General features: G+C 31.2%; 3 protein-coding genes across 5 annotated transcripts; all 3 read right to left on the bottom strand.

Annotated features, from left to right (window-relative positions):
* Nucleotides 1-2,321: 2,321 nt before the first annotated feature.
* LOC137808417 (phosphatidylinositol/phosphatidylcholine transfer protein SFH12) lies at nucleotides 2,322-6,805 on the bottom strand. Its single transcript, XM_068609514.1, has 15 exons — nucleotides 6,783-6,805; nucleotides 6,438-6,558; nucleotides 5,965-6,178; nucleotides 5,383-5,482; nucleotides 5,029-5,295; nucleotides 4,762-4,839; nucleotides 4,553-4,654; nucleotides 4,424-4,473; nucleotides 4,159-4,258; nucleotides 3,973-4,047; nucleotides 3,783-3,845; nucleotides 3,397-3,499; nucleotides 2,813-3,198; nucleotides 2,627-2,701; nucleotides 2,322-2,522 (listed from the first exon to the last, which is right to left on the bottom strand). Exons 2-15 carry the CDS (start codon nucleotides 6,463-6,465, stop codon nucleotides 2,511-2,513), a joined length of 1,653 nt encoding a protein of 550 aa, XP_068465615.1. The 5' UTR covers nucleotides 6,466-6,558; nucleotides 6,783-6,805; the 3' UTR covers nucleotides 2,322-2,510.
* Nucleotides 6,806-8,600: 1,795 nt separating this feature from the next.
* LOC137808416 (thioredoxin domain-containing protein PLP3A-like) lies at nucleotides 8,601-12,185 on the bottom strand. 3 transcript variants are annotated; one of them, XM_068609513.1, is made up of 9 exons: nucleotides 12,029-12,185; nucleotides 11,863-11,955; nucleotides 10,486-10,560; nucleotides 10,331-10,378; nucleotides 10,081-10,223; nucleotides 9,902-9,974; nucleotides 9,692-9,753; nucleotides 9,280-9,377; nucleotides 8,601-9,213 (listed from the first exon to the last, which is right to left on the bottom strand). In XM_068609513.1, the coding sequence occupies exons 2-9, from the start codon at nucleotides 11,944-11,946 to the stop codon at nucleotides 9,101-9,103; spliced, it is 696 nt and encodes a 231-aa protein (XP_068465614.1). In that variant the 5' UTR covers nucleotides 11,947-11,955; nucleotides 12,029-12,185; the 3' UTR covers nucleotides 8,601-9,100. The 3 variants fall into 3 exon arrangements, with proteins under 3 accessions (XP_068465614.1, XP_068465612.1, XP_068465613.1); XM_068609511.1 differs by having other exon boundaries at nucleotides 11,863-11,951; XM_068609512.1 differs by having other exon boundaries at nucleotides 11,863-11,946; nucleotides 12,029-12,179.
* Nucleotides 12,186-13,151: 966 nt separating this feature from the next.
* Nucleotides 13,152-14,077, bottom strand: LOC137808415 (ATP synthase subunit a, chloroplastic). The gene has a single exon (XM_068609510.1). The coding sequence runs from the start codon at nucleotides 14,075-14,077 to the stop codon at nucleotides 13,178-13,180; it is 900 nt and encodes a 299-aa protein (XP_068465611.1). The 3' UTR covers nucleotides 13,152-13,177.
* Between the last annotated feature and the right edge of the window lie 6,216 nt (nucleotides 14,078-20,293).

Raw genomic sequence — 20,293 nt, 5'->3', positions numbered from 1 at the left:
TCCTATACTATATCAACTAACCTAGTGTTATAAAAATTTAGGAAATATATGGACCAAGAATGTCTCACATATGATATGACTTCCGAAAACATTGATTGTTCATCCGTAAATAACTGCATTTCAAAATATGGTTGACATAAATTAGTTTTAAGATATATATGGTAAAGAGTTATAAAAATAATTTACCATCATGTAATAAGCAATCACACCATGAACTGATTAATACAAAAACCGCGTTAAAAGATGCTTAATTAGTAACGTACGGAGTTAAGTTTATAGTGTACTTACCTATCAATGATATTCTTAAAATTTGTGGATGACTTCTTGTGTAAGGAACATAACCACACAATAGTCTTATCATCCGAACCGTTGATAAAACAAGTAACTGCCAATGACCCCTATATCATCCATGAAAAGTGTTAGTAAATATTTAAAACATGAAATTGTAATAATTGACGACATATAATTAAGCTTACAATGACACACAATGGAGCTCGCAGAAGAAGAAAGGATCACCATAGCATAAACAGAGAGCAAACGCGAAGTGCAAATAAGAGAAAGAAAGTATGAAAGTGTAAGTGATGCGCTTCAGAGTTAGGGTAAAAAATGATTTAAAAATGTAGCTATTTGTAATAGTCGCATTTGTAAATGAACTTAATTTCAAAAATGTCACCGTGTTTTGAAAGACTGCGTCTAACGTAAAGACGCATTTAATAAATAGTAGTTATTTTTACATTTTGCACTAGTGAAATATACATTCAAAGTATAATTCCTAGTCTGTGATGGTAGTTGTATCTGATACCCATACATTAGTTTAGTCCACCATGATAAGTCCTCATGTCTCAGTCACACAGTAGACGCAACTCAACAAATGAATGTTTATCCATCGATGTCAATCTCATCCACTCATAGCACTTATACAAAAAACATTTTTTTTTTTTAATTTTAAGATGAGAGGGGTAAGTGAAAGTGTTAGCCAGATTTGGAGTAGTGTATGGATAACAGTGGTAGGTGAATTGTGGAAATATAGGAATAAGATGATCTTTAAAAGCGAGAGGATAGATCATATAGAAATCTTCACAATGGCACAGCTAAAGGCGTGGTCATGGGTAACAAACAAAGCCTGAGGGATAAGTTTTTCATACTCTGATTGGTGTCTTGAGTCACTAGTTTGTATGAGAACTGTCAAAAATTACTAAGTGGTTTTTTTATGGGTAGAGAGGTTGAATGGGTTAGTTCTTATGGTTTATATTTACAGGTGAATGTATCACAAACTAGGTTTCACTTTTGTATGTTAGTGTAAGGAGGATAGTGAGGAAGGTGATCTAAGTTAAACTTTTGTATAAGGATTAAGGTATCCCTGAAATGCCTCTTATTTATTTATTTGTTTTTTCTGATAAAAAAAATGATGTTTATCTCCTTCAAGTTTTGTCCTTGTTTCATGCCTTGGCCTCATCACCAATGAGTTTCTCCATCATTGTTGAACCAAAAAAAAAAAAGTGTCAACATGTCTAATGGTCTCTTTTCCGCCCCTCATCCAACTCAAGTAAAATCATGAATTAACAAAAGATAGAAAATTCCAAAAAGCTACCTAATGCATTTCAAGCTTTGTATTGAACACAAGTGTAAATTTGAAAAACTGTAATTGAAACATGACAAATTATATTTCATGCAAGTCCATACTTTTAACTGGTACATGCAAAATATCTTCTCTGCATCTACTGTTGTGTCCCTACAAATTACATTATTCTTATGATCCATATAGCTATAAGATTATACATTTCATTAGCTTATTTCACATTAGAAAATATTTGATTCTGGTATTAAATGGTTAATTTAGTATTTTTTTATATATTTAAAAAATGTTAGTGGCTTATGGTTGCTTATAATTATATATTTTTTTCAATAATTAATTTGATGAGAAGTTGTTTCAAATAGCCTCTAAGTATATTTAATATCTTAAGCTTTCTGATTGTGTTAAAGAAAAACTATAATAGCACATAAGAAAAAATGATTATTTTAAAAAAAAATAAAATTATTTGATGAAAAAAGGCTTAAGCAAACATGCCTATATATATTGTATGAAATGAAATAGGAACTTATTTTCCATTTTATTATTCGTTACCCATAAGCCACATGTACCACGTTTGACCATGTTGACTTTTTCATTGAAAATACTTTTTGTATTAACTTTTTTAAAATTGTTATTAAGCTTCTTAAAAAAATATATATGAAGCTCTCTTTTGTGATGATTAGAGTTTCATATATATATATATATATATATATATATATATATGTATATATATATAATATTTATGGAGTACGTCGAAAATAGGAGTGGGCTTTTGCATACATTATGTATGTTGGTGATATACAGAGAGAGAAAGTCCAATCCTTGAGTGCGAGCGTGTTAGTGTTCATCATTTGAACATTTTATGAATATAATAATAAAATGGCATTTGGGAAGTCTTGGGAATGCCGAGTGTGTAGAATTAAACTCCACTTTAAATTTACCAGGCGAACTGCATATAAAACAAAACATTATTAAGCAACACAAAATAGTATAACAACGTTGTACATGGTTATGTAGTTGTAGTTGTAATTGTAGTTGTAGTAGTGTACGTACCAACTTCTTCTTCTTCTTCTTCTTTTCAACGTAAGCTGAAAGCTCCTCTTGCTTAGTAAGGGAATCCTCCAAAGCCTAACAAGCCCCACTCATTATTTTTATGGTGTAAACATTTTATGAAGGAAGTTTGTGAATGCAAAGATCATGCTTGTGGCTTATTTGCAAACAAATAATCACTTATTTTACCTTTTTGGTTGCCATGAGTTCTTGCTCCAAAGCATCTGCACGGGTGATAGCAGCATTGAGCATTTCCTCCTTCTCAGGTGGCATGCAGATGGTGAAGTTGTTCATGTTGGTCATTTTCTCTTCCAACTCAGCCATGCGCTTCATCACAGTCATGAACTCTTGAGGAGAGATGGCAGGAATGGTCATTTGGTCGTTACCCTGGCCCTTGTTGTATTCACCACCGAAGTTGGAGTAGAAGTTGGCGTCTGTGAGCTTCTTGGGCATGTTCCTGGTCATCCTCACCATCGTCACTATGCCCATCACAAATGCCATCACGCCAGTGAAGATTTGTGAATTCACTTTCTCGTGAATCTTGAAAGAATCCATGGCGTATGCATCTGCTCCATCTGCCATCAGTTCCACAAAACACATTATTCACTTCACAACTTGCCTTTTCAGTATAGCATTTTGACATATACAGAAGTAACACTCCTCATATGTTTTAATTTGTCATAGGCACCACAAAAAAGAACTTTAAGAAGTCTCTGTCATTAGGAATATGCATTACAATAAAATAGAGCCACCAAAGAAATTTTCACTTCTACCTTTGGATACTGCATATTTGTCATTGTCTTCCACCTTTTTCCAAGCAGTTTTTTCAGCAGAGGAGACAAAGTCCTCGTAGTTGTAGCTCTTGGCAGAAACGGCCTGTTATATTTTGTTAAGGTTTAGTACTTAAAGCTAAGGAAATGCCCTCATGATAACTTCCAAAATAGTTAATCTTCTGTAAAACAATTATGTCCTCATGAAGATACCAAATTTTTTGCTTCACAACACCATAGTATAATCATCCAGTTTAATGTGTGCAACTTTTCCATTTGCATTAACCTCACTAGATATATATTTTGTGATAAGGAAGTGACACTGATTTGCAGATTTCCATTGTTAACTAGATTAAGGGTGGATGTTATGAAAGATACTAATAACATACCTCACCAAGGACAACAGACAATTGTGTGGTGAGATTTGCCTCGGACGTAGTAGTCTCGGGTTCCTAAACACGCTTATTGATTAGTTTGAATAACAAAAGGAACCAAAGAGTTACAACAAAAATCAACAAATGGTACTGTGTGTGTACAGTATCAAATGGAAATGCCAAATGAAAGCTATGGCTATCTCACCTCAGAAGTTGTCTTCTCTTCCATGACTGGAGCCTCACATTTCCTTGAACATTTGTGCTCACCATTTTGAACCATCTGCTAGTTTGTATATATTAGATATATATTAATCACATAATTAACTTGCAAATCCATAATGGAAGCAAATTGTTAATTAGATGAAAGCATAAAAAGGAACTGCAACTCCACCTTCATTATTTCCTCATCCTTCCAGGGGCCCTTATCAGAGCGCATGCAGCCTCCTTGATCGGCACAGGTACATTTGCCTCCCAAAAACTCTGGCAACTCACTGACAAAACAAAACCATTAGATTATAAAGATTGTCAACAACCTTAAGTCAATGGTGATAAATGTATTTGAATGCTAGAATGGAGCTGAAAAAGGATTGAAAATAGTAGTCACACAAGGAAAATCAGGTACTACAATGTTACAATATCCGCTACCATGAACTCACCTCTCATCAATCATTTCAAGCAATTTGCTTTGGTACTTGTTGCCAAGAACCTGATAAATTTTAGCTCAATCAGATAAAATCTTATTTTCGGAAACGGGCAGATATTTAGGATAAGGTCTTTGTTCTCACATGGATTTTTGATGTGGTCTTTGGGTCAAGGAAGGATTTAACAGTGCCCCACAACATTCTGAATCCAGAACCTGCATTGATGATGAACATGCGGTTCAAGGTCTGCAATGAAGTCACCAATTTCATGATATTACAACTCAGTAATCCACAATATTTTATTTGCAACTAAACTTTATGTAAATCTTAAGCAAAATAGAAGAAAAACATACTTCAGGATAGTTGTCACCGTCAATCTTTTGAAGAGCAGTGATGAGCTCCCTGGCATGCTTGTTGAAGTTCTTAAGGCCCTGTGGCATTAAAACATAGCAAGTTTGCATCACCCTTTTATATTTTTCACGTTTCTTAATCTCTTTCTAATAGATATGAAGGTTCATTTGAAAGTGTGAAGTGAATAACGATAGTGAGTTTAATTTGTGATGCTATTTTTAACTTCAAAATTGGATTGGCTTTATAGATAAACCATTTCCTATACGTACCACTCCTTGCACATCAAGGATGGTTGTGCTTTGATCGATGTGTTTCTTTGCAGCAAGGGAGCAAGCTGCGAATTTCACATCAAATGTCCTCTCGAACTCCTTCACATGGTATTTGACATAGCGGTCCATGGTTGTGACCTGCATCAACTTGGTGGCGTCGACTTGGCCCAATCTCTCGATGTACACTGGTCGACCATCTTTATCGACTCCGTGATGTCCATGAGGATAATATTGCAAGACTTCATCCAGTTCCTTGAATTCAAAATCCTAGTATAAAAGCCACAAAAATGAGTAAGAAAAACTATTAACAAATCCCCTGAAGTCTCACAAATATCATTGTTAAAAAACAAATACCTCGGTGATGGTATCAGCACCAAATTCCTTCCTCCACTGAAGCATGTCAGTCCACATTTGCTTAGACTTCTCAAGGTCAAATTTCCTTGCCTTAAGGAACCTGTTCAAAAAAAATGCAATAATGCAGGAAAAGTGTCAAGTTCCTTCCTCCTACTCATACCCAATTGAGTAAATATAGTATTTAGCCCCTTAAAAAGTGTTACTCTATTTCTTTACTCTCTGAAAATCTCTGCATATACAAATTGGTTCCTAGAGTTATCAAGATGCTAACAAACTCATCAACTTGTAATTACAAAAACTGTCAAGGATAAGAATAACAACAGTAAAATATCTGAGTTCCAAATTTTCTCTATGTAGGAATAGACCCATGAATGAAAATTTGAATGGAAAACAGAGTTAATTAGAATGGACTAATTAATGCAGATTGTTAATATTAGGATTGCATTGCTATTAGTATTCACTATTACAAAAGATGAATAGTTTCCACCACTCTGAAACATACATGGCCAAACCTTGTGGAATGTAAACAAATTATATCAAAACTTAGCTTAATAATGTGTTGAACAAGAAAATTAAGGTGACCTGAGCAACATGTGATAATCATCGTGCTTCTCTGGGAGTAGCTCGTCCAAGATGAGAGCCTGACGGAACTCATCAACGGCTTTGGATTCTTCAGCATCGCGGATATCCTCGATTTCAACCGACATGACCTTGCTGCTGCTTCTTCTTCTACTCCTTGTCAAGGAATTCCTCAACTTCTTCTTCAATGAACCAACACGATCACCCTTTTCAAGAGCTGCAACATTTGCCACCATCAACAACAATTGGTTTAGCTTTTTTACAAAGTTTCTGTGGTTTTGATCGAAGAAACATACTATTTTCTAATCCGATTGCAATTTTACATCAATAACATATGTTGAACTTGTACGTAAATATTTATCACTCGAATTATCAACAGAAACTCTACAACACTAAAAATTTACAAAGGATTTACATAGAAATTGTTGAATGTTAAGGCGGAAAATAAAGAAAGAATGATGGAGATGGAAACTGACATGTCTTTGGAGTTAGGGGTCCAGACATGGTGTGGCTTTAATTTTTAGCTTCTGCCGGGTATTCAGGAGAATTATTTTCTCGTCATACGATAGTAGAAAGAACGTTGCACTCCCAAATGCCCTGCATGCATGCAATAACCTCACAATTCAATGATAACCCATTAAACACCAACAAAGCAATTAACAACACAACAACGTGCATGCCATGGAAACACACGACGAGGCTCGATCATGAACGTGCCCTTTTGTTTTAAAGGTTGTTTTCATTGTTATTCCGTCAAAAATAAGTGAAATGAGAAATGAAAGTGAAGAGGAAGAGAGAAAAAAGAAAAGGAAAATAATGACCTAATAATGAAAGCGATGGGAACGAGGAGAAAGGAAAGTAGAAGTTATAAGAAGAGAAGAGAACACTGAAAATAGTTTGTTGTTTCAGAGACAGCGAGGCTTCCACGATAGGCCATTGACAAATTCGCCATTTTCTAAATGGAGAAGAGAAGAGAAAGCGAGAGATGGAAGAAAGAGTTTGGGCGAAACGTAAGGCTATTCCATTCATCTCTTTCCCATGCTAATTTTCTCTTTCTCTTTTCTCTTTACCCCTTCTAAAATGCTTAGACAAAATATTAATTAACTCACTTTTTAATCAATAGTTTTAGTTTTAGTTTATAAAAATACATAACATAAAATAAAATGTTATGTATTTTTGGTTTGTGATATTTATTCTCAAGTGAAATAACACAGGGCAAACGATTTTAGGGTTTTTTTTAAATGATTAATTTATTAGTTAAGTTTTCTAATCAAAACATTATCAATATAAAAGATTTAATTGAATTTAACCAATTAAACACAAATCATTTTAAGAAAATAGTAATGAAATTAAACATTTAAAATTTAATTAATAGTAGACGGTGTTGTTAATATTAAGCATCCACATTCTAATATATCAATTTTGAAATCCATTAGTAATAATTAAATATTTGATAAGATTTATTTTACCAAAAGTCATGATGAAACACATTACTAATACTAAATATTAATGTTTTAAAACAAAACATTTTGCTGTCGGGAACCTTAGTTTTCGTATTTGATTTCTGGAAATGCTTTTAGAGTTTCTATCAAAATTGTTTCAATGAGATGGTGGAAATCTCTTTCTTCCAAGTTAATTATTTTTCTTGTAATAAAATATACTCTTGTTAAATAATTTCACGTGATAATAATTTTAAAAAATTATGATACTCTTCGATTCTTAAGAAACTTATATAAATATTTTAAAAATATATATATATAATGTATTAAATAAATATTTGTATTTCTAATAATATTAAGTGTCAACAGACATGAAAAAACTTTTTTTGTACTAAAATGTCTCTTATAGTATTAAGTATAATATTTAGCAAATTTTCCTTTTGCCTATAGAGATATAGCACTAACCATTTTCTTCGTTACTTGATATGTTTGTTTAAATTTAAGTTTTTATGCATATATTAATCTAATCACATGCAAACCTCCTCAAATATGAATCTATGTAATATAGTTTTGGAAAATGTATTAAAAAGCAATGTCAAATAATATGCGAGAATCATTCTATTATTTCCTGATTTTGAGGATACAAAATACTTTGTATATTAACATCAATCCAACAAAATTGGAAGTTAGCTTCTTGAGTAAAAATACACTAATGAGAGAGACAAATTTTGAGTAAAAATATATTTGCATAGCCATTTTAACTATTGGTTTATAAATTTGTTTAACCCTAATGGAGACTTTTAGTAAATGAAAATATCTCACTAAAGCTATTTTTTTCAGATGCTGCCTAAAGTAGCCTTTTTATTAGTACAGTGTGAACATATCATTGCATGTTATTTTACATTTATCAACAAATTCAAAAACTGATTTTACCAAATAATTGAATTTAGCATATTAACTTTACAATTTTCAGCTAAAATTTAATTATTCGAGTTTTAAGTAACATCTCAACTAGCTTCCAAACACCTATTTAATGCTTACGAAGAAAAGGATAAGCAATGTTCACATAAAATAAAATCCCACTTTTAAATATCTATTAAGAAAAAATTATAAACAATTTTCACATAAGATGATGTGAAAGTTTATGGTGAGGAGATCTTTTATATACGGGCACTTCGTTTAATATTGTGTAATCATTAATTTCATGTAACAATAAAGGATATAATGATATTCATAATGCACTCATTTTTGTTTTTGGTACAACAGCAGTAATAATAGTAATGAAGTTGAAACCCACCCAACTTCCTTAGTGTGCCAAGACTTTCACAGGATACAGAAAAAAAAACATGTCCTCCAGTTTGAAACCACAGTTTCAGGTATAGTATTCAAGCACTGGCCTATTTCTAGTATCTGTGTACTGCACTCACATGAACAATTAAATCCATTTTAGAAAATCTATATCAATTTCTTCTGTTACAAATGATGTTCAACATTTTGACACCCTTGGATGGGAGAAACGTTAGGCGTTTCCTACGATTTCATAGAACAGTGGTCGCGACGTAGAGTTTCCGTATGGTTGCTATGGATGCATACCACTTCCCAAAAGCAAAAACCAAAAGTGTAACAAGGATACAAGCCCGAAATCCAAAATGATGATAAACTGCAGATTCTTCTTTTATGAAGCCACTAGCTGATTAATTTTATTCAGAATCAGAATCAGAACCAGCAATTGTGGAGGATCTGACCACTCTGCGTGTACTGTCAAGATATTCATCATCTTCATCGTCCTCATCTTTCTTCTCCGCAATTATACCTGTCAAATGACAGTTAAGAAACTTTCCAGTCCCTAAGAAACAAAAAGGTTAATTAAAAGCGCTACCTTTCTTTATCAGCAGAACCTCCAGTGTTCTTGTAGTAAAATCATCTTTCCCTCCCAGATCTTGAAATCCTACCAATCTATCTACTCCAACTCCTTGTCTGAAGAAAGAAAAACCTAGTCCTTAGCCATTAGACTGATATAACAAATCAATATTATTCACATTTGTTATATATAATCCGTCAGAATAGTTCATTAAAAACACAATTTTATTTCATCCAGGATTACTTCTGCCACATTACACCTATTATCTTCTGTGTTGATTATTAGGGGAAGGGGTTATATTGAGGATAAAGATTGTTAGGGTTTGAAACTCCATTCTCCTTTTTTTAGACCCAAAGGAAACATTGACACACTCTTTAATAGTGAATCACTCAATTGACCAAGACCCAAAAGCCACAGATTTAGGCCTCACCTGAACAGTATGACACAAGGCAAAGTCTTGACAGCCAGTTTTGTAACAAAGAAAGGTGCATTCTGCATTTCATTTTCAATAGTCAACTTCATTCAATTTTTTTACCAAGTCAAACAGTTGGATAAAGAAAACATGGTAAATGATACAGTTACATTGACTCAACCCCAAAGCAAACTCCAAAATCATCTCTATAGAATGGTTCATGCTGACCTCTGCATCAAGCTTGATGAATTTCGTATCAATATGCTTTGGTGCAAGGGACTTTAAATGCTTATCAACTATCCTGGAAACATTTGTTAATGTATCAGACACATGTATCCGTGCATGTCAGAAATTGAAACCAAAAGATGTTGCCACAAGGAATAATAATATTTAAGTGAATAACATACTTGCATCTATAGAACTCCTTATGGTAGAAGTGACAAATCACCTTTTCACTTCCAGTGACTTCGCCTAAGAAATCACCTTCGGTTATTTCCCTGTATTCTCCATGACCTTTTTTCTTCCATTCCTCTCGTTTCTCTACTTCTTTCTATTGAAGACAAATCAAGTTGTGAATAGCAAAGAAATTTATAAAGAACACAAGTAAAACAAAAATTTGAACATCATTTGCATCTTGGTACTTCAGTAGATTGCCACCTTAAGAGCTGCAATCCTATCTGCATGCAACTTTTCCAACTCAGGATCCTGAAATCAGCATTGTGTAGACCAGTTACTGAACATATATGATGAGATTGAAAGGTTTGCAAAACATACATAGAGGATGATGTTGTTGAGAGGTCTGCAAAACATACATCCATTAACTCATCAAGGTCAACCTCCTCATTTACTGAACTTGATGCCTCTGCCTTCTGATGAGCAAGCATTTCCTGCATGGATCATAGCATGTGTAACATTAAATCAATATGTAGCTGCTGACATAAGATGTAGACACAACAATTATAGGAGGAAATTTTGCGAAAATGTTAGTATATACGAGTAATAGTGAGGCTCTTTACAAATAAACCTTTTAGAAGCACTTATAGGAGAAGAAAACAAGTGGATAAAACGAATTGAGCTTTTCACATAAGCTAAATTTGACATACACACTTAACTTTTATAGAAGTTCTTTACGTTTAACTTTAACCTCTCAAAAAGCTAAGGTTCATAAGTTGATAGAAGCTTATGGAGAAGCTCAGTACATTGTATAATCTTATTTTATTCTCCTGTAAGTATTTATGGATAAGACTATCTAAACACGACTTCAATTAAATACAACAAAATACTTTCAAGAAATTAGTGTGAAAAGTATCCATGAGCCTGGGGAATCCACCCTCAAAAGCTAGTTGAAGAGGGAAGAACCAAACACTTAAATAGTCCATCAAGCATCTCATGCTACTCCATGTGGAATTCAAACTCTCCATAATACACACGTCCCGATCATAGCACCGCCCCTAAAAGGCAACATCTCGGTAGCTTTTCACTTTTATGACACAGTGACACTACACTTGGTGACACTTCATTCAGCTCCTTGTTAACCAAAACTTTCCATAGGTAACCCTTTCTAAGACACTAGCAAGTTCTGATACCAATTGATATAAGTACCCAAGCACTTGGTGAACCCGCCTCAAAAAGCTAACCATTACGAAAGAATAACCAAATACCTAAATACTACACCGAGCATCCTATATTATTACTCATGTGAGACTTATGCACCTCATAATACTCAAGTTCCTATCATAGTGCTTCAAAAACTGTCCTAAAAACAGAGTATTCAACTATTCACCATGGTAAGTTTCTTAAACACAGCGTTATTCCATAGTAGCAGCATTAGTAGTTCAATTCTATTTGCGCCTAAAGAAAACACTAGAAAATGCATAGCCAGATTCAAGTAGTGAAAAAAATTACAATGAGATAATATTCCCATGTAAAATTTACAAAACATGATGCAATGCAAGATTTTAGTTCCATTAATCATTGTAAGCATATGACCATCAAATGATGAAAATGAGTGCCGAAAGGGAAAAATGAATTGCGTTAAGACCTAGGTTGTCACGAACAATCAAATGAATAGTGAGGCATGCATAAATTTAGCTTTTCCGATTTTACGCAAATATCAGAGAGAAGTTCTGTTTCCCTTTATGCGAATCGTGAAGGTAGTTGCATTGTGAAGTGAAGAATTATTAAATTACCTTCTGATAGTCGCGGGCAGCTGCGGCCATTACGTTTCCAAATGCCAAATTGGAAAGAGTGGACTTCACCGCGTTTGGATCCATCTTTGCTAACTACAAAAATGAAAATCAGAAATTGTTGGTAACAGTAATAATTATTGAGACCCAAATTAGAGATTGTTCGCACCGTTAAGATGTGTGCGAAGGCGCAGGGGTTTTTTTCGATGTGTGTGATAGATAAAGTTGAGAACGAAGAAGCTTGTTCAAAAATTGAAGGAAGCGGAAATTGAAGGTTTGCTGCGATGCCTTTGTTTTGTTTTGTTCCTTTGGCTGATGGAAGCTGTAGTTGCTACCTTCGTCATCCACGAAGGAAGAAGACAGGGGAACCGGACGTGGGCTGGGCCAGGTTCAGCCCGGTCCAAAACATCAAATTTTCGGAAATGGCTTCCTGCACCCCAACAAAAGACTTCCTGCACCCAAAAAATGACTATGTAGCACAAACACGGACACTGACTTTATGTGCACAAGTATGTTTCAAATTATTTTTTGAAGCAGAAAGATGTTTTTCATAACTGGTTCACATGGATTTGTTTCTTATTTTCATAATTATAATAATAGTTTATACAATAAAATTTGAATTTTTAGAAAATTAATGTATTTTTCTTTTTTAAAATTGTGTTAGAACTATACTAGAATTGTCAGAAATCTAACAAATACATTTTAAATTGACACTTCAAAGATATGTGTCTTATAGATATCATACGAGCGTCGGTGTCTAATAAAAAATTAGATAGTCTTTTCATTGGTTAAATTAATTTGGGTCATCAATTTAAAAATGGAAACGTCACACGTTGAAAAGTCAATAGTTAACAGGTAACATCTGTAGCCAATAAAAGACGCATTTTAGATTATTTGACATTTTGAGACACTTTATCTATCTTATTATAGTAAAGTAAGAAAGAAAAGAAGTAAATTTTCTGCAAAATTAAGGTTATTTTTTAAATATACATTAAATAAATTAGTAAATATAAAAATAAATATCAATACAATGATAATCAATTAGCAATTGAGAAATGAAAAATACGACATTGAAAAATTATTCAATAACATTTATCATCACCATACAATGAGAAGAAATTTTTTAAATTGAAGTCATTTTTAAATTTTAAATTATAGTTTTTTTTTCAAAGATAAATTCATCTTAGTTTTGATACTCACTAAATTTAATTTAAATATATATATTGTATTGATGTTTATATATATATATATTATTTTTATTTTTAATTTAAATATATATATATATATAAACAAAAAAGACTATTTTTTAGAAAACTAGTCAATGATGGCCTTCAATGGATTCACCTATATAAGCCGTAGCTAAAGTAGCAAAAATGAGAGCTTGAATACCGCTTGTAAATAATCCAAGGAACATCACAGGAATAGGAACTACTAAAGGTACTAAAGAAACAAGAACAACAACTACTAATTCATCAGCTAATATATTTCCGAAAAGTTGAAAACTGAGGGATAAGGGTTTTGTGAAATCTTCTAATATGTTAATCGGTAAAAGGATTGGAGTTGGTTGGATGTATTTACTAAAATAAGCTAATCCTTTTTTTGAAAGACCCGCATAGAAATATGCAACTGATGTAAGTAAAGCTAATGCAACGGTAGTATTTATATCATTTGTAGGTGCAGCTAATTCCCCATGAGGTAATTGTATGATTTTCCAAGGGAAAAGAGCCCCTGACCAATTAGAAACAAAAATAAATAGAAACAAAGTTCCAATAAAAGGAACCCACGGACCATATTCTTCTCCAATCTGAGTTTTGCTCACGTCTCGAATGAATTCAAAAACATATTCAAAGAAATTCTGACCGAAAGCGGGAATGGTTTGCAGATTTCGAATAACTAGAAAGGTTGAAACCAATAAGATAGCAATTACAACCCAAGAAGTAATAAGTACTTGGGCATGTACTAGGAAACCCCCTATTTGCCAATAGAAATGTTGACCTACTTCCACAGCAGATATATCGTATAATCTTTTTAATGTGTTGATAGAGCATAATAAAACATTCATGTTGTCCCTGTCCTCTAAAATAAGAACTTGAAAAAAGGGAATTATTTTTATTAAAACATCTCCTTTCCTTTTTGATTTGTCTACTTTCATTTTTTTATTTTGAATACCGATACTAATTACATGAAATTTTTGTTTGTTTTCTATTTTCTTTTTCATTTTTGTGCAATTTCTTACTAGTATAGTAAGCGATTACATAAATCTATGAACCCCTCGAAGCAATTTCAATAATTTTTTATCTTATTATTAATCAAGAATTTCGTATAGATCTAGAACGACCCTCACAAATTGCAAAAACTAATTTGTTCAGAATGAATCGAATTGAGGCTATAGCATCATCATTAGCTGGAATTGAAATATCAGCGAGGTTCGGGTCACTATTTGTATCAATTAAACAAATTGTTGGAATTTCCAAAGTGATACATTCTCGAAGAGCCATATATTCTTCTTGTTGATCGATGATTATTACAATATCAGGTAACCCCTTCATATATTTAATGCCGCCAAGATATGTTTCCAATTGAGCTAAATGTCTCTTCAATATAGAGGCATCTTTTTTTGGAAAACAATCGAATCTCCCCGTCTTTTGTTGCATTCTCAAGTCCCTGAACTTTTGAAGTCGTGTTTTTGTAGTATACCAATTGGTTAACATACCGTCGAGCCATTTTTTATTAACATAATGACACCGAGCTCTTATTGCAGCCCGCGCTACTGAATCAGCTGCTTTTTTTTTTGTACCAACAATTAAGAATTGTTTTCCCCCACTTGCGGCATGAAAAACTAAATCACAAGATTATGATAAAAACCGAGCAGTTCTAATAAGATTTGTAATATGAATACCCTTACGATTTGCAGATATATAAGGTGACATTTTAGGATTCCATTTTCTAGTACCGTGGCCAAAATGAACTCCAGCTTCCATCATCTCTTCCAAAATTATGTTCCAATATCTTTTTGTCATTTATATTTATCCCCACACTTTTCTTTCATTTCCAAATAGAAATTAGATCAATTTTTGGAAATGAAACAAAGAGACTCAGTATATTTAAATAGAAATAAATAAGTGTTCCGAAGGAACCTTCTCTTCTACTGAAAATAGGTCGTTGATAAAAAAAAAAGATCGGGCCATTTTTTCTATTTCATTGAATATGATTCTTTTATTTATTATGTTTCTTTTATTATACAAAATAGATACAAAAGAAAGTGACGGGAAATGAATACGACTTTAAGAATCATTATTTTAGGAATTCTTAAATCCTAGATTGCTTTGATGTATCATATCAATTCTTTTTTTTGTTTCCGAGGTAATCTTGTTATATTGCCTTTGCTTTGAACGGTATATTATTCTTTTGAATCCGGTACCAACTGGCATCATTCCCCCTAAAACAACGTTCTCTTTCAGACCTTTCAACCAATCTATGCGACCCTGGAGAGCGGCTTTTGATAAAACTCTAGCAGTTTCTTGAAAACTTGCTTCAGATATGAAACTTTGAGTATTTAAAGATGTTTTTGTTATCCCCAATAATAGAACTCGGTAGCAAGTCGACTCTTCTAAGGAACGCCCAGCTCGTTCGGCCCACAACAATCCAATTAGTTCACCGGGCAAAAAAACATTAGACATTCCATCTTCTGAAACCAATACTTTTGATGTTATTTGACGCACAATAATTTCTATGTCTATTATGAATGTGAACTCCCTGGGATCGATAAACTTTTTGAATTTGATTAACCAAAGAAATACGACTTTGCGCTATAGTTAGCTCAGCACTAATGAATAATCCCCAAGGAATGCCAAGAATTCTTGTTATACGCCCATTCCAAGTACCTACTCTCTTTTCTAGGTTTATTGATATTGAATCAATCGAACGAACTTCTAATACCTGTTCTACTTTTGGAAGACCTTGTGTTATATCACCCGATCTCGATTTTTGATATATAAATGTAACTAATATATCTCCTTCAGAAAGTATTTCTCCATAATGGCCATGAACAGTTGTTCCAGGAGTCGCCAAATAAGGGTTAGCCGATCTTATTCCTACAGAATCCATTTGAACAGTGAGAATTTGACCCGATTTAAGGTGTGGTGCATTTTTCATTTGAACTATACATACATTTTCGCAAATAAATTGACCAAGACTTATTATTGGAAACGTTTTTTTTTTCACAAGAATTATGATGGAAAAAATGCCAATTCAAATAGAATGGATTTAAAAGGATGTTACTAGATATATCAGGTTTATAAATTCTCTCGTTTTCGTCTATTAAATAATATTTGAACACTTGAAAAGTTTCTTTTAATTTGTCAAGTTGCCCATTTTTATTTATCGAGATCTGATTATGAGTAATTAAAAGGTAAAAATCCAAATTGGCAACTTGAAGGGCTATTCCTAAAGGACCTAACGAATTCTTAATTGGAATCAGAGGATCTCTTTGAATTGGATTCATTTCTTCTTTGTAATATTTTCCATCGTGGAATGATCGTATTTGAAAACAATTCGATGATGAAAAAATTATCAAAGATCGGCATTTATCATTTCTATTCAACAACATATGAATAGTTCCATGATTTTGACTAAGTGATTGTTGAACTTTTTCCCTCGAATTCATAGAAAAAAATGGATTGATGTTGGTCCAGTCCGACTCATTATCTAAGATAAATCTTGAACCGAACGGATCATTCCTTTTTCTTATATATGAAATATGGGATTTCACTAAGGCAATTTTTAAAAAATATCTAACCAAACCATTTATACTTAGTTCAACAAAAGAAGCATGTCCTTTTTCGATAGAAGAAACTTTTTTGTCTTGATCCCAATTTAAGACTAAACAAGTCCGAACTAGTTGAATACTTGTATTAGAAATTCCCCGAATTGATTTTCCATTTCCAGAAAGAATATAATTAATAACTTGAAGTTCCAGATTATCTCTTTCTTGTAACATATCTTGGGAAAAAAATTTGATTAATTTGATCCTATCTGCTATTTCATATAAAATTACCGGTCGAACCAAAACAAAATACTTTTTTTTCGTAATTGTGATCCATTGGGCATAGATCCAATTTTTTATTTATTTTTTATCCTTTTGAATTTTTTTTTACCGTTCTCGGTGGTATCAACATGGCACTGTGTCGGGATATCTTATCCATTTCTCCGGGAAAGTAGATATTCCCGGAAAATATTTTTAATTGAATCTTTTTTTTTTCTTCTCCAATCGGACCAACCCGCTTACTTGACTTCTTATATTTACAGTGATTGGTGTATCTACTTCAACGATACTATTGTTCCGTACCATTATCGAAGAAAATTCTGGTAAAATATACACTTCTTCGGGAATGAAAAAAAATTGATCTACTTTCATTTGGTATTTTGTCTTCAATTCTTTAACTCCAGGATACTCGATTACAAAATCCTCTTTTTTTAAAATGTAATTGATATCAATAGTCCTATATTTAGTAATTCCCGAGCTCTGTGTTCGGTATTGAGGATCATCAAAATAAGCAAAAATACTATTTCTACGAAAAAGACCATTGATTGGTATTTCAATCGAGATACTGGAAGCTAACATTAGTGCTTTGTCTCGTTCTTGAATCGATTGGAATTGAAATGGAATAATGAATCGATTTCTCCACCTCTTTGCTAATAAATCCGTAGTATCATGAAAAATAGCAGGATGTGTAAAATGACAATGATCTATACATATGATTTGATTAATTATTGAATAATCTGAAATCCTTCTTTCTTTTTTCTCAGAAGGATTGAAATGAAACAATTTATGTCTGATTTTATTATTACTTGCTAAATGGTTACAAATATCTCTTTCTCCTGTAGAAAGAGAATGAATGTTCAATTGATCTTGATCTTTTCGGGTTGAAAAAGAGACTAAACCGGACCTGTCTGAGATATATAAAAAGTAGGAAGTCTTGAGTAAACAATTTTTCTCAAAATTTAAGGTTAGTTTTGTAAAAATGCAATAGATAGATAAATAAATAATTTGATAAATATAAAACTAGGCAAACAAAAAAATATTGTTAGTAAAATAATAATTAAGCCTGGAAATTTGACATTACAAACTTAATAATTAATATTTGTCAGTAGACAAACAATGAAAAAAATTGAAATTATTTTCAAATTTAAAATTAACTTTTTGATAATTTTGTTAATTGGTAATTAAAATCTTAATATTTAATTAAATATCAATCTAAAAACTAGTTTATAAATTTTATTAATAATAAAAAATATTTTTAATATTAATAATTTTTTATTTTTAAAAAATATTTAATTTATTTAATATAGTAATTAATTATTTATTATCTTTAAAATTAATTTTTATGTAATAATTTTTTTTGTAGTGTTAAGTTGTAGAATTTAAAGCAAATTAATTTAAATTTTAGAGAAAAATTATATTATTAGCTTAATTTGAATTCTTTTATTTGTATAAAATTAATGTGATGGTTTAATCTGAATTATCAAATTGAAAATATGATATTAAAAATTAAGATTTTGCATAGATCCTCAGTAAATAAAATTGATTTTCAGGATATTATAATAGTAAATTGCCATTCAAATTTCATGAATTAAGATTAGAAACAATTCATAGTAATTTTATTTTATATTTGAAAATGAAGTAAGACAATTAATGAAAAATAAAAATTATTTTAGCTCACAAAGTTAAAACTCATACTTTTCTCTTTATATATGATTTTTGAGAATTTCTTTTTTTTATATTTTAAATTAAGATTACTCTGTGAACTAATTGATTTTAGATATTGTCTTTTTTTCTCTTAAATTTGAAGCCAATTCAATAGAAAAAATAAGTGAGAATGAGAATCTATAATTTATTTTTTAAATTCATTGACTTTCTTTCAGAGTTTTCATTTTAGATGTTATAATAGGGTTTTATACAATAATATACAAAATTAATAACTAAAAATTGAAAGTATATGTTGATATTTAATTTTTCTTCTAGTTTTTTTTGAAATGTACAAGAAAATCCAATATTTTTTTATAAAAAAAGAGTTCAAGAATTTTAATTATATCTTTCCTTATTTTTTATAAATACAGTTAAATGTAACATCAATTATTTCTTTATGAAAGGGAAAGGAAGATACCAATGACAAAAAATAGATAAATATTTAATCACCCCTACTTATAATTTATTACATATTTAACTTAATCTTATTTCATATTTTTTAAATAATGAAATAATTTAAAAATTACATCTAAGTACAATATTGTGAGGAACTCTAAGGTTTTATAGGCTAAAGAAAGTGCAGAAAACTTTTAATTAATACTCAATGTTTAAGCATTTTAATCATGTTCTTGGGAAATATACTCAAATATGCACCAAATTTCCATGTTTTGTTAACATCAAGACAACCACATGTGGATCATCATCCTCTTGCAAAGACTTGGACGACCATTTCCAGACAAAATTTATTATTTTATTTGCTGATAAAATAAGACAAAATTTCATCAAAATCTAGGCAACCTATTAATTCCAACAAAATTTCATAAAATAATTGAACACGATACCTCAAAATACAAAAGTTTGTAAAATTATTATTTTATTATGATATAATATTTTATTTCAAGTCATAAAATTATTGTTTTTTGTTATTATAGAGCGTAAAAAACTTTATTTAATATCATACCATATGATTATGTTTTATGATACGATTATAACTCAGCTTCATGTGCAAATTATTACCTATATCACTTACCACAACAACTATCTTCTTACTTCATTCTAAACATGGTATTTAATACCACACAATATTATATTTTTTTTTAAATAAAAGTTTTCATAGTATAACTTAAAATCAGAACTCAAATAACAACAATAAATTAATTATTATCACTAAAAATATATTATTAAAAAAAATATAAAAGTACAGAAAAATTAAACCAAAACTCATATGTTAAAAAAATATACATAATATTCATAAAGAATTTTAAGAAAAAATTATCGATAAAAAGTTTTTTTATAAATAAATAACACATAATATTTATTCTTTTACTTTTCATTTAATTTGTATCTTATCTTATCAATTTATCGTAAAAATACTTAAAAAATGTAAGGCAACAAACAATCTTTAATTTACTTATATCTTGATAGAATCAAGAAAATTTCTAACTTAAAAAAACTAATCCGTCTAATTTGGTTGGATATTTTCAGACAATGTTATGTGAAACTAGTCTTGATCTTAATTCAATTCACGTGTTTTTGCCAATGTCTTATATTATTGAATTGTATCAGTGTATAGAATTAGTTATAAGAAAACGCAAAGAAAAATGATTGGGATAGCAAGTACCATTTCTGAACAATGGAATTAAATGAAGATGAGAAAGGCAGAAGAGAGAGATGGATAAAAGGGTG

The sequence above is a fragment of the Phaseolus vulgaris genome, chromosome 3 (genome assembly GCF_000499845.2).
Source record: "Phaseolus vulgaris cultivar G19833 chromosome 3, P. vulgaris v2.0, whole genome shotgun sequence".
Classification (NCBI taxonomy): Eukaryota; Viridiplantae; Streptophyta; class Magnoliopsida; order Fabales; family Fabaceae; genus Phaseolus; species Phaseolus vulgaris.
This window is presented reverse-complemented; position numbering and strand designations above follow the sequence as displayed.